At 44.7% G+C, this 15,068-nt stretch overlaps 1 protein-coding gene across 2 annotated transcripts in view; it reads right to left on the bottom strand.

The window, feature by feature from the left end:
- The window catches only part of MMD (monocyte to macrophage differentiation associated), a 29,425-nt gene extending 26,182 nt beyond the window's left edge, over window positions 1-3,243 (bottom strand). For both annotated transcript variants that reach the window (XM_025363114.1, XM_025363115.1), the window contains exon 1: window positions 2,920-3,243. In XM_025363114.1, the coding sequence (XP_025218899.1) occupies window positions 2,920-2,945 (26 nt within the window). In that variant the 5' untranslated portion in view covers window positions 2,946-3,243. The remainder of the gene's footprint in view (window positions 1-2,919) is intronic.
- Between the last annotated feature and the right edge of the window lie 11,825 nt (window positions 3,244-15,068).

Raw genomic sequence — 15,068 nt, 5'->3', positions numbered from 1 at the left:
AAAAAGACAATGGGTAGCCCTGTAAGATTCTAATACTTTAGATTAAAATGCTTTCCCACATATCCACTTTTGAAGCTAGCTACATGATCATGAGGTTGGGGCTGAGGAAAAGGGCTTTTTTTCCCTTGGATCTTTGGTTGCAAGACTGTTGAAATGAGTACACACCAACAAGAAGATACAGTAGAAGTTCTGTGGATCTTATACCTATATGGAATACACACAGATGTGGTGTGGGCAGGGAGTTAGAGAGAGAAAGAGGTGAGCTAGCAGCATGAGTGGTGGAGAGACAGACATGAAGTTGAACTCTTGGATCTACCCCTTCCTAGCTGTATGACTATGGGCAAGTTTCCTTTCATTCTCTAAACCTATTTACTCTTCTATCAAATGGGTATAAAATTTATGTCTTCCAGAGTTACAGTTGAGGATGAGTAATATACAAGTGCCCAGCCAGTGCCTGGCATAGATAAATGGTACTCAACAAATGTTAGCAGTTATTGCCATCAATCAGAGATGCTGTGAAGGGGAGAGGACGACTTTGTGTTTGTCTATGTGTGTGTAGGTATCTTGGGGATACTCAAGTGTGAAACAGATAAAACAAGGAAGATAAAATATGCCTCTGTGTTCCAGTGGAATTTTTCACATCCTAAGTTTGTTAAGAAGCCATCATTGCATAAACCCCTCCTCGTGCTCCTCTATCCAGTCCCAATAAATCTATCAGGGAGGAAGCACATCTCCCCTCAGAGACAGTGTGTTTGTACCGTCCTCCAGTTCCTTTGTAATTTACCTACCTGGGAATGCTCAGAAAGATATATCATAAACACAGCATGAAAAGGTGCAGAATAGTACCCTCAGCATTTTAATGTGTGAACCACAAAAATCAGGACATTCTCATTACATTACTTTTTGTTTATAGGCTTTATTTCCAAGTTAAAATTGATGCTTAGAAATATGTTTCCAACCTAGCCTATGATAGAGAACCGGGAAATTATGAGATCACACAAATCTTCAAAGAAAATCAGGGTGGGTCTAGATGTCATCAAGAAAGAAACTGTTAAATATCCACTGAGCAAAACACAAGCCCCCAAGAAAATTACAGTCTATGCCACACCAAAAGAAAATGCCTGTATTTTTAGTTTTTAAGTTAATAATAGAGAGCGCAAAAATCACATTACAACTGTCTAATAAGGAATGGATCAGTGTCCAGCAAAAATAATTAAAAAGTCAGTTCGATAAGCTGAGAGGGTAGCATCCTAAATGAAGTTTTTTGTTGTTGTTGTTGTAACACTGTTTTAACATTTGTGCAACAAATAATTGAACAGGGTCTTTTTTTTTTTTTTTCTTTTTAGAGAATCCAAAGGAATAGGTAAGAAGGACAAACTCTTAATCAAATAAGGAAGAGGCAATTTCACAGAATATTGCTACTGTTCTCTGAAAACAGGAAGAGCACAGACGTGTAGAGAAGTAAAACCAAATCAAACAAACCGCATGCACAGGGCTTCACTGATCATGCCTGAGTGCATGTTACATTCTCTCTAAAAGCCCCTCCGGTCTTCATTTCTGACATCAGGTTCTAAAGTCGGAACACTATGGTTCCATTTTGCCATTAGACACACCGATATGGAGTTCCCACTGGGGGAACAGTGCCAGGCATTCAACACCCTGACTGATAAGCAATATATTCAGAAGTCAATCCAAGTCTTCAAGCTGATCCCCTTCCTGGTGGCCCAGACCATGTCAACTCTTCTGTGCATTTGTTGCCTCCTTTACCCTTTGGGACTAGGGGAGGAATGAGATGGGTGAGTGGGCAGTGAGGGTATGGAGACTGGAAAGAAAAAAAAAATGTGTACTTTAAAATTCGGAAATAAAAGATAGTGTCTAAAAACTCAACAACCTTCTGGGAAGATTTCATGCATTTCTTACAATTTCCCCTGTCCCTGCACCCCCAGCAAACCTGCTGGTGGTGAAGGTCCGGGAATTTACACAAAGGGATGCGGAGTTACCACAAGCCCTGGAGAGGTGAACTTTCACCCACTTAAACAGAAAAGAAAAGCCCGGAGTTCCTCTCAGAGCCTTGGGCTAACCTCCATCCATTGTTAGACGGTGGAGCCCCAGAGGGGAGTAAGGCCATGGCGCCCCCCAGCCCGGCATTTCCACCAGCTCTACAGTGAATGAGCAGCGGCCAGCCTTCCGGTGGCGCCTCCACGGTTCCTCCTCCTCGTTTCCGAACACCGGCGCCTCCACAGCAGGTCTCGCCACCCGAAAGCTAACATGCCCCTTCGCAGAGCCCAAAATAGCACCGCCCTGGGACGCTCAGCTGGAGAACCAGCAGGGCCCCTACACGGTCAGGCAGGGCTAAGCTGGCGGAGCGTGCCTCAGTTTCCCTGTTCCTAGGGCCGTTCACAGACAAAGCACCCAAAATGCCTAGCACCCCGCTTTACGACAAATCTCTCCGCAGGGCGCCACCCGGTTCCGCGCGCCCCGGGAGACCCCCCCCACCCTGGAGGTAAAGGGATGGAGGCCAAAGCCAAGTCGGAGGACTCGGGGGCGGCGCCCGGGGCTGGGGTTCGGGTTCCCAGAGAGAGCCAGAGCCCACCCTGTATGGGGATCGGGAGGGTGAGCCCCAGGAGCAAAGGGATCCCCGGGAAGGAGGACAGGCTTGGGGTCCCAGGTCCGGGAATCTATCCGAGGTCCGCAGATTGCGAGGGGAGACCCGGGTCAGGCAGGAGCTCCCATCCTCGGAGGAAGGGGATCGCCCAGGGACAGCAGGCTGGGGAATCCCCCGGGAGCTGATCCCGGGCCAAGGTGCTGGATCCACCCAGGATGGATCCAGGTGAGGAGCGGGGAGCCGTGCGCTTAACGGCGGGACTTGAGGACCCGCTCCTGACACGGGCAGCGGGACCGGGACGCCATCCCTCTCACCGCTGGAATCGATTCTTGAACCGCATTGATCCTCTGCTCCTCCTCGGGGGCCAGGAGCTCCGTCTCGTCAGCACCGGCGGCCGGGCGCGCGGCCCTCATGGGCTTGGGCTGCTCCGGAGGCCGCCTGCGTGTCCAGCGGAACCCTTCGGCCGGGTAGGGTCGGAGTGGGCCAGGCCGGGGGTCGGGACAGGGCTGGGGCCAGACCGGGCGGCTGGGGGCGGGAGGGAGGCCGCTTCAACGGCCCCGACGCCTCCCGCCTCCCGCCTCCCGCCTCCCCGGCTCCTCCGCCCGGGGGCTCCTGCGCCCCGCCCCGGAGCACGGCTCCGCCCCCGCCGGCTCTGTTCGCCTGCGTGCACCCGCGGTCGCCGGCGCGTCAGCGCGCCTGTCAGCCAATCGGCACCCCGAGCGGCGCGGCGGCTACGCTGCCATTCATTCCCGCTGGGCTGGGGCGGCGGGGCGGAGCCTCGCGGGGGAGGGGCGGGGCGAGGGGAAGGGGAGGAGCGCGGGAACGCGGCACCCTTCTGTAAGAGACAAGCTGGAGAAGAGACCGAGGGAGGGAGAGAAGTGGTGAAGGGAGGAGATGGACCAGGAAATCTTAAAAGCATTGTGAAGAAAATAGCAGCAAACAAGCAGGCCTACCTCATTCATTTTTTCTTCATGATTCATTTCTCCATCCCTCCATTCATTTATTCCTTCATCATTTTGAGGGCCAGCTCCCGCGAGGCTATTGTGAGAGGATCCAGGGCCGAATGAAAGACCTGTCCTTGTCTGACCCATGAGGGAGTTGAGGTCTCTGAGCCGTCTTCTAACTCCGAGATTCAGTGAGATCCACGAACGGAGGAATCCTCTGCAAGGATCCCTTTATGTTATCCTCCAGTTTACTTTTTATTTTATTTTTTTTTTATCCAAGCAGCTTTCAAATAAACGAGTAGACTTGAATCAGGGTCCTGTCCCTAAACCTTCTAAACTCAGAGGGCCTCCTGGAAGAGAGGTTCAAATAAAAATAAATGAATGGGCCAGGTGCGGTGGCTCATGCCTGTAATCCCAGCACTTTGGGAAGTCAAGGTGGGCAGATCACCTGAGGTCAGGAGTTCGAAACCAGCCTGGCCAACATGGTGAAACCCCGTCTCTACTAAAAATACAAAAATTAGCCGGGCATGGTGGCGGGCACCTGTAATCCCAGCTACTCGGGGGGCTGAGATGGGAGAATCGCTTGAACTTGGGAGGCAGAGGTTGCAGTGAACCGAGATTGCGCCACTGCGTTCCAGCCTGGGTGATGGAGTGAGACTCTGACACACACACACACACACACACACACACACACACACACACACACTGAATGGGTGATTTGCCGAGCCTTTCCAGGATCACCCATGGAAGTTAAATGTGTTCCCTTCCAGGTATCCTGTCCATATCCGGCCCCCAGCCCACAAGCTAGAGACTCTGGAGGGGCATGAGGCCAGCCTGCTAGGAGTGCTAATTCGTCCTACAGTGATGCATTGGAAAGCCGGGGAATTCTGTCACCCATAATTCCAATTCCCTTTCCTTGAACCTTCCAGAGAGGTGCTTTCCATGCTTATTGCATTAATCTTCCCAAGAACTCCTCTGGATGGGCATTATCCAGCTCATTTAACAGATGAGGCTGAGGCTCACAGTGGTCAATAAACTTGCCAAAGGCAAAAACTAAGGCTCCTACCTACCTTTCTCTAACATTAAAGACCCAGCTCCTTTCAGTAGTGGGACTGTCTCTCCCTGTTTTAAAGCAATACACTTCTCTAAAACAAAACAAACAAAACAAAACTTAGTCCACCCGTACCCTCACCACTAAATCAGGAAAATGAGCCTGGAATAAAAGTCTACTTCTTATCAGCTATGTTGGGCCACTGGGCTAAGCCATCAGTGCGAGAGGTGAAGGTAACAAAGGAGACAGCTAATAAAGATAGATGAAAAATAGCCTTGTGAAATAACATAAGAAGGGTTAAAAACAAAACAAAACAAAACAAAAAAACAAGGAAGCTCAATTGTAACAGATGTACCACACTGTTGGGGGATGTTGATAACGGGAGAGGCTATGTATGTATGGGAAATCCCTGTACTTTACTCTCAATTTTTGAGTGATCCTAAAACTTCTCTGGAAAAAAATAGTCTTTTGGTTTTTTTTTTTAAAGGGGGCCAGGCATGGTGGTTTGCGCCTGTAATCCCAGCACTTTGGGAGATCTAGGTGGGAGGATCGCTTGAAGCCTGGAGATTGAAACTAGCCTGAGCACCAAAGCAAGAGTCCATCTCTAACAACAACAACAACAAAATTAGCCAGGTCTTGTGGCAGGCACCTGTAGTCCCAGTTACTTGGGAGGTTGAGGTGGGAGGATGACTTGAAACTGGGCCGCAGAGTGAGATCCTGTCAAAAAAAATTAAAAAGGCAGGCAGGCAGGCAGGCAGGCAGGCAGGAAGGAAGGAAAGAAGGAAGGAAGGAAGGAAGGAAGACAGCAAGGAAGGAAGGCAGGCAGACAGAAAGGCAGGGAGGCAGGCAGTGCTGATACATGTTACAACATGGATGAACCTTGAAAACACTATGTTAAATGAAAGAAACCAGTCAAAAAGAACTGCAGATTGTACAATTCCATTCATACAAAATTCCATTAATATGTCCCAGAATAGGCAAATCTTTAAAATAGATTAGTGGTTGCCTAGGGCAGGGGAATGGGAGGGGATTGAGAAGTGATGGCTAAGAGGTGTAATGGTCTTTGGGGTCTAATGAAAATGTTCTCAAATTGTGATAATGGAAGTACAATTCTGTGAATATATAAAAGCCATTGAACCGTACACTTTAAGTGGGTACATTGTATGGCATAGGAATTCTATCTTAATAAAGCTGTTAAAAGATTTTGAAAAATTTTACTTTCTGTAAAAAGGTTGAAATAAAAATATCTGGAGCACAGAGATTGTCTTATTCATGTTTGTATTTCCTGGAGACTTTTAACAGAAACTCACACGCAGTAGGTCCCCAATAAACAGTTAGTTAATGAACTTAATTAAAAAATAACTGAAAACAACAACAGCACAATGAGCCAACAGATGCCAGATCACATCTTTGTGGGTTTTTTTGTTTGTTTTTTGTTTTTTTTTTTAGATGGAGTCTGGGCTGGCCCTGTCGCCCAGGCTGGAGTGCAGTGGCCCGATCTTGGCTCACTGCAAGCTCCGCCTCCCAGGTTCATGCTGTTCTCCAGCCTCCAGAGTAGCTCAGACTACAGGCGCCCGCCACCATGCCTGGCTAATTTTTTTTTGTATTTTTAGTAGAGACGGGATTTCACTGTGTTAGCTAGGATGGTCTCGATCTCCTGACCTCGTGATCCACCCACCTCTGCCTCCCAAAGTGCTGGGATCACAGGCTTGAGCCACTGCACTTGGCCTAGATCACATCTTATTAGTGACGTAGGAGTGTGCAGAGATAAGAAGTGAACTGAGTATGACGAGCATAATGAGGAAGGGGTGCCAGAAAGAAGGAAGTCTGCAGATGGATTTTGATTGAGATGCTGGCTGGGTATCACTTAGCACAACCTTTCCCACTGGGAGAATAGCTTGAACAAGGAAGAGAAGTGGTTGGTATGAGGAAAACTTTTGAGAGGCTACCTAGGTTTGGAAACAACAATGACAATGATATTTACCCAAGGAAAAGAAATGAATGAGATGAAAGTCAGATTAAATCAGATGAAATAAAATCACATTGACCTACAGTGATATCTCTTCCACAGAAATGCTGGACTATCAACTAACGGCGACTTAAACAAATCTGATCACAATTTTAAATTAACCTCACCTTTCCTGAAACCTACCCCCTCAAGGTAAAAGCAAGCCACAAGAGATAAATATAAAACACAAGAAACAGCTTTAAATGAATCATGGAAACACCTGCCACATTTTTTTAGTGAGGTGTTTAGTGAATCTGTTTCTGAGGAGCAATCCCAAGTATGATTGCAGCAAAGAGGTACTCAGTTTGATTTACAGATTAGTGTTGTGAGAGCTGAAGACAATGGAAAATTTTTTGCATTAGCAGGATGTGACATTTTTGTTGAGCTCGGAATTACAGTTCTTCTTTCTGCAAAACTGCAGATGTATATTTGCATGGGCATCGCCTGTGCCTATAAGAAGGAATTTGTGATAGAGCTAACTCCAGGTGCAATAGAACAGATGCCAGAGGAATCTTTTAGGAGAGCAAACACCTGCTGTGCTCCTGGAGGGATACAGAGTTCCTGGATAGGATGCCATTCATACAAGGAAGCACCTGGGACCTGCTCCCCTAGCTCCGATCATCCAATCCGAAAGTAGCAGCTTTTCTCCAAACTTTTACTCCAGACACCTCCGGAAGGCTTGACTGAACTTCCAATCTCATCCTGTGTTCTGTAACTGGCTTTCAGTCTGTTTGTTGTTGTTGTTGTTGTTGCTGTTTTTTATTTACAAATATGACTGAATAAAGCAAGTTTTAAAATGAAGATGCTCCCAGTCTTTCCTTCTTTTCCAAGAAGAAGAATGTTGTCTTTTCCTACTTGGTTTTCTGCCCACAATCACTGACCTTTGAGTAGTGCTTGTGTCTATCATGCCCCATTCCTAGACTTGCTTGATAAAAGCAACTGGATAAAGCAATGGGAAGAAAAAAAGATCTACAGAAAAAGGGAAGGACTTAGGTAGATGGACTATATTTATCACCCAGATAAAGATGAATAAGAAAAAAATTCCATACTCTGGGAGATATTGGTCAAGATGTTTTGAGAGGTGGGTTGGGATTTAGCAAAATAAGAGGATTCACAGGATTGTGAGACATAAGAAGAAGAAGAATAGGAAAGGGGTTGGGAAAAGTGTTACTAACAATATGAGTTGGATACTCTCATATTTTCCAAGAAGTAGTTTCGGGTCCTTTTTAAAAATTATTTGTGGCTCTTTGGTTGTATTTATTTGAAAGCTACTTCTTTTAGCAACTGGACTACATGGAAGGAGGATGTACTATGTTTGCACAGATTAACTTTCTTTTTTTTAACTTTAAGTTCTGGGACACAGGTGTAGAACATTCAGGTTTGTTACATAGATATACATGTGTCATGGTGATTTGCTGCACCCATCAACCCATCATCTAGGTTTTAAGCCCCACATGCATTAGGTATTTGTCCTAATATTCTCCCTCCTCTTGCCCCGCACCCCCCGCAGATTAAATTTTTGAATGCCTAATATGGTTCTAGAAATTTTGCAGTGATTATCTCATTTTATCCTTAAAACTATCCTGTGAGATAGATAATATCGTGTCTGTTTTATAGATGAAGAAGTGAAAGCTTAGAGAGGTTTTGCAAATAACATAAATGTGTATTAGTGAAAAAGTCAAGATTTGAGCCCAGGTTTTCTGACTCCAAGCTCAAGGCTTTTTCCACCCGTGCCTTGTCACAGTAGATGACTATGTGTCATTCCTCACTGCATGAAGCAGTGTTCTATTCTCATTGCACAATCAATAAATGACATTCTGTTGGCTGTGGTGGCTGTTTTCCCTCAAAAAAGAGCATTTGAATGTAAGACACTGACTGCCTCATGACATATTCTGCTTAGGACTGAGGGTCAGGATTGCCTCAGCACTTTCTTCAAACAGAGGTTTGAGAGGTGATAAGAATAAGGATGGGAATGCCAATGAATGCAAGGAAGACCTCAAAAGACCAACATAAAGCAAAAGTTGATGGCAGTGGTTCTCACAACGTGGTGCAGAGGCCACAAGACACATTAGGTAGGGACTTTCCTATTGGTCTGTGTGAAACTCATGTCTGTGCTTTTGATTTGGCCACAGAGAATAAAGAATCATATTTAACACAATGTAGATGCCCCTTATTTGGGCTCACTTAGCCACTTATCTTGATGTTTCTTTCTTTCTTAGGTAAGGGCAGTAAGAAGCCAGTGGGAATAGTTAGCCTGTGAGTTCTTTCATTCTGCCAAAGTCAACTGTGAACAGAAAAGATTTGAGATTCTTAGTGTCTTTGTGTGGTCTCAGTTATTCTATGTGTTCATGGTAAATAAGAGGTGGTGGTAAAGATGAAATGTAATTTCTCTTGAAGTGAGAAAAGCAGAGTATGTTGGTGGAAATGCCCATGACGATTTCTAAACTCGCACACACTGAAAGATGCTGCTCTGAAACCTCACCAGGTGCTGTAGAGGGTCCAGGTAGACATCATCACCCATTTGCAATCTAAATACAGCTGAGCCTCCTTGGGCAAGTCCTAGCACCTGCCTTAATGATTCTGGAAGAATCACATATTTAAATGAGTCTCTAAAACAAGGGTCCCCAACCGCCGGGCTGCGGACCGGTACCAGTCCGTGGCCTGTTAGGGATCAGGCTGTACAACAGAGAGTGAGCTGTGGGTGAGTAAGCATTACCGCCTAAGCTCTGCCTCCTGTCAGATCAGCGGTGGTATTAGATTCTCATAGGCGCATGAACCTCATTGTGAACTGCACACACGAGGACATTAGAGTCTCACAGGAGCACAAACTCTATTGTGAACTGAACATGTAAAAGGCCTAGGTTGCCCACTCCTTATGAGAATCTAATGCCTGATGATCTGAGGTAGAACAGTTTTATCCTGAAACCATCCCCGCCTCCCGGTCTGTGGAAAAATTGTCTTCTACAAAACCAGTTCTGTCCCTGGTGCCAAAAAGGTTGGGGACTGCGGCTATAAAAGCACAGACAAGTAATGTCAATTGTTACTAAAGTTTCTTGTGAATATGGAGAAGGGAAATGCATTGCACATAACTCTTAAACATCTCTGTATCTCTCTAGTTCTGTCATATGGCAGCTGCCATATCTCTTTCTCCCAAACAACCGCATGTTTCTATCCAGCATTTCTTCCCCATGCCAGTGGGGGAAATCCTCCACCTCCAGAAGGTCTGTAAGAAGAATAAATCTCTATCTCGTTTATACCACTCTTACTTGGGGCTTTTGTTATACAAAGTTTAGCCTAACAAATACTGTGAGGGATGCTGGAAGTAGAGTAATCATTTTAAAACAAGAGTATAGGCTGGGCACGGTGGCTCACGCCTGTAATCCCAGCACTTTGGGAGACTGAGGCAGGTGGATCACCTGTGGTCAAGAGTTCCAGACCAGCCTGGCCAACCTGGTGAAACCCCGTCTCTACTGAAAATACAAAAAAATTAACCAGGTGTGGTGGCCCATGTCTGTAATCGCAGCTACTAGGGAGACTGAGGCGGGAGAATTGCTTGAATCTGGGAGGCAAGGTTGCAGAGAGCCGAGATTGCACCACTGCACTCCAGCCTGAGTAACAAGAGTGAAAACTCCATCTCAAAATAAAACAAACAAACAAAAAACAAAATAAAACAAAAAAACCAAGAGTATAATCATCCAGGCAAGCAGTAATGAAGGCCAGAACCAAGGCAACATCAATGGAGTGGAAAAAAAGAGGATAATCTGAGAAAGATGAAGAAGTTCTTTCTTTCTTTTGTTTTATTTTCTCTTTCTTTCTTTCTTTCTTTCTTTCTTTCTTTCTTTCTTTCTTTCTTTCTTTCTTTCTTTCTTTCTTTCTCTCTCTCTCTCTCTCTCTCTCTCTCTCTCTCCTTCTTTCTTTCTATATGTATATTTTTAGACGGAGTCTCACTCTGTCACCCAGGCTGGAGTACAATGGCTCGATCTCAGCTCAATGCAAGCTTCGCCTCCCGGGTTCATGCTGTTCTCCTGCCTCACCCTCTCAAGTAGTTGGGACTACAGGCGCCTGCCACCACGCCCAGCTAATTTTTTTTGTGTTTTTAGTAGAGATGGGGTTGCATCATGTTAGCCAGGATGGTCTTGATCTCCTGACCTTGTGATCTGCCCATCTTGGCCTCCCAAAGTGCTGGGGTTATAGGCGTGAGCCACCACGCCTGGCCAAGAAGTTCTTCATATAAAGCCTAAATCTGTGAAAACTCTTTAGAGCCAAGGAGGGATAAAATTCCAGCCATGACTGCTTCTGTGTGCATTGCATTAAATTCACAATTTAGCACCATTTAAAAATAGAAATCTAATGAGTAAAGAGAAACAAAAATAGGACACACACTCTTCCCCAGATCCAGCTCAGATTTGCTGCAATACAGATATAATTAAATCAGTGTAGTACCTTCACCTATTCAGAAACTGAGGGATCTTTTTATTTTGGACCAAATGAAGGGAGGGCAAGCTGAAAGCTAACATACAAATTCTAGAATAAAGACGTGTACTTTGAGTCCATAGGTCACCAACTTCGTGTCAACAAAAATGGTGACAATGACAAGTCTTAAGAGATGCCTTAATGAAGAAATAAGATTCATTTTAAGTTGCAGCACCATCATTGCTTACCAGCAATTTGCAAAGATTCATAATATTTTAAGCAAATGGTGGGGCATAGTAGCTCACACCTGAAATCCCAGCACTCTAGGAGGCCAAACCAAGAGGATCACTTGAGCCTAGGAGTTCCAGACCAGCCTGAGCAACATAGTGAGACCTCATCTCTACTAAAAATTTAAAAAATAGCCAGGCATGGTGGCACACACCTGTGGTCTCAGCTACTTCAGAGGCTGAGGCAGGAGGATCATGTGGAACTGCAGTGGCCAACCTTTAATGAGAAGACAACTGCAAAGATGAAGTAAAGCTGATAGAGCAGAAACGTGCCTGCAATATTAGGGGCATGTTGGAGCCGCTGCATCTGGCTCAGCCTTTCCTTCAACATCAGAGTGAAAGAAAGAGAGCAAACTCGGCTGGGCGCAGTGGCTCATGCCTGTAATCCCAGCACTTTGGGAAGCCGAGGCAGGCAGATCACGAGGTCAGCAGATTGAGACCATCCTGGCTAACACAGTGAAACTTCATCTTTACTAAAAACACAAAAAATTAGCTGGGCGTGGTGGCGGGTGCCTGTAGTCCCAGCTACTCGGAAGGCTGAGGCAGGAGAATGGGAGGCGGAGCTTGCAGTGAGCTGAGATCATGTGACTGCACTCCAGCCTGGGCAATAGAGCCAAGACTCCGTTGCAAAAAAAAAAAAGTTCCTAAGATACAGCTTGATCATGAGGGATTTTATAGTATTTTGAATGAATAAACAAACGATTAATTATTAAGCACGAGTTACTATGCCATGCACTTTTGAAGATGAGAACTGCAAAGAACTATTGGCTCATAAGAACTGCTCAGTCCTGCACTAAGACTTGACCGATGGTAGCATGGTTTCTAGCATGGAAGGCAGCATCGTTCAGAAAACCCTGCCCCTTTTTGAGTTCCTGTCAGGAAAATCTCAAGGCTGTCAGAAGCATTTACTGTTTGTTCTAGTCAACACCTGACAATAGGCCCCTGACTTCCCTTTCCTAGCACATGAAATCAAAGTGGCTTACAATTCTAAGTCCTTTCTCTGTTGCTTTGAGATGTATATGTATCTCCTACAACTCAGGAGTATCTTTCTCAAGGACCTGAAAACTATTCCTTTAAGATATAATCAGGAAGAATAGGGCCTGGGAGTCTCAGTCTCTGTGGGAGGGTAGAATCCTGACTTCTGTACCTGCCAGCTAGCAGATGCTGCCAGCCTAATCACATTTACCCTGACCAACCCTTGGTCATTTTTCATTTTCCCTGATTCTGCCTGAGCTGCAGTTGCTCACGCTCCCTCCTCCCTTATTTTCCCTTTAAAATGCTTAGTTACCTTTGCACAAATCAGAAGGCAGCCCAACTCTTTCCTTACTGTCAGTAGTTGAATAAAACCTATTTTCACCTCTTTAACTAATATCCAGCTTTGTCTGTCTAAGACAAGTCATGAGCCAGGTCCATTCATCTAATAATTGTGACATTGGCTTTATCATCCTTATTTTGAAGAGGAGGAAATAGATCCACCAAGGAATTAACTTGCCCAGTGTCACATTTGTAGTTCATCAGTACTTGAGTCACAGAATTACATAATTATTGAACTGTAAGAAAACTTAGGATTCATCTTATTCAGACTTTTCATTTTATAGAGGATTCTGAGGATGACAGAATTTAAATTTACAACTCTTATCTGTTGTAAGAGTCAGAATTGGACTTCTGGGTAGGGTTGTCAGATTTAGCAAATAAAAATACAGGATTCCCTTTAAGTTTGAATTTCAGTTATCAGCAAATAATTTTTTAGTATAATTCTGCCCCATACAATATTGGTTGTTTATTCATTATTTATCTAGAGTTCAAATTTAACTCAGGGCTGGATGTGGTAGCTCATGCCAGTAATCCCAGCACTTTGGGAGGCTGAGGCAGGAGGACTGCTTGAGCCCAGGAGTTCAAGACTAGCCTGGGCAACATGGCAGGACCTCGTCTTTACAAAAAGAAAAGAAAAAAGAAAAGAGAAGAAAAGAAATTAGCCAGGCATGGTGGCCCAGGCCTGTAGTCTCAGTTACTCGGGAAGCTGAGGCAGGAGGAGCACGTGAGCCCAGGAGGTCGAGGCTGCAGTGAGCCGTATTCATGCCACTGCATTCCAGCCTAGATAATATAGCAAAGAAAAAAAAAAAGAAAAAAGAAAAAAATATATATATAAAAGAAAAAATATATATATATACACACACATATATACTCAGCATTGTGTATTTTATCTGGCAATTTTACCCCAGGGATTTTAACTTGCCGGGGTCCTTCCCATTCCATAATCTAATAAAATAAGCTTCAAATATCATTTATTTGTGGGAAACTGTGGTCATGTCTGCATGAGTTACAAGACAGGAAGACTATGATTTAGTGATATTATGGTTTTGATGAGACATAAGACCTTTCTGAAGGTGGGGACAACCCAATATTTATGAGGGCGGCAGAGTTCATTTACAAACTGACAAAGGCAAAATTACAACAAATTTAAAGATCTGAATTGGCTTTTGTTTGCCATTCTAGAGTTGGGCAACACCTCATTCCATAAAATTGAATGAGTGTTCCTACCGGCAAGGGTTGAGGAAAGCCCCAACAGAGAACAAAGAGTAGATTGGTTTTCAAAGTTACTTTTCTTGTAAAGGTTAAGGCAGAGAAGGATTCCTAAAACTGGCCTGTTTGGGAATTTCGCTATTATCTCTGTTGATTTCTTGGTAGGTCAGATGAACAACTCAGTTTCGGCATGGTAGTGACATCAGCATGAGTGACTCCATTTTGGCTTGGCCTGTTGGATCTAGTGCAGATGGAGCTCAGTCCAAACCAATGACCTCCTGTGAATTTTATTTAACAAAATAAATCTACGACAAAATTCAATTAAATGTAACATCTCTGTGTCTTGTAAATTTAACTGTATCAGTGAATCACACTGTCTGGGCACTCAAGCTAATCACTATCTGTCCCATCTCTTTGTTGCCAAGTAAGCTTCTCCCCAAAACAAACAAGAGACTTGCTGGCAGGAATCATAGCCCTTATTGTTGGGGGCGGGAGGCCATGTAGGTCCAAGTGAGCAGAAAAGATAAAGTCTGGTGAAGCACAAAGACGCAGGAAGACTGTGAGCCAAGACTATGGAGAACAGCCCAGGAGAATGTTTCTGTTGATGAGTAAACAGAGACTTGGAAAAGGTAGATCTGTCTTACTGATAAAGGGACTGGTGCTTCCAGAGTTGACTCATTAGTGAGAACAAAGGAATGTGGGTATTTTCTGGCAATACCTGTAACTTTGTAAACAGAGATGTGAGAGAGGGAAATGCCAGCGTGATAGGTAGCATTACTTTTTTCTTTACTGATTGGCCTAGCACCACTGATAACAGTCATGGTTTACACACAAGCCCTAAGGAATGCTAAGCTTAAAAAAAAAAAAAAAAGTTCTGCATTTGCATGGCTTTTCCGCTTACTCTTAGCTGAGCCTCAGTCACAACTTTTGGCTGGAGGCAGATGGCAGGTCTAATGTTTTGTTATTGGTTCTTCCCTCCCCTGACACTCATTTTATAAATGAAGCTGCTGAGGTCCAAACACATTAAGGACCAGTTCAAGGTTTCTCAGTTTTAATAGCATGGCAGAGCTGGAGCTCCAGTAAGGTCTTCTCACTCATGATTTGCAAAGTGGGAGCTGGCCTGACTTGAGGACCGAGCAGTGAGTGTGACTTCTGAGTCCACACTGAACATGGAGACACAGGCTTTTAACAATGTACACCAGGTTCTTTTTATGCTCCACTTATTTAGCTAGTGCAA

Source organism: Theropithecus gelada, chromosome 16, assembly GCF_003255815.1.
Source record: "Theropithecus gelada isolate Dixy chromosome 16, Tgel_1.0, whole genome shotgun sequence".
NCBI lineage: Eukaryota > Metazoa > Chordata > Mammalia > Primates > Cercopithecidae > Theropithecus > Theropithecus gelada.
Note: the sequence above shows the minus strand (reverse complement) of the source record. Positions and strands in the feature narration are given on the sequence as shown.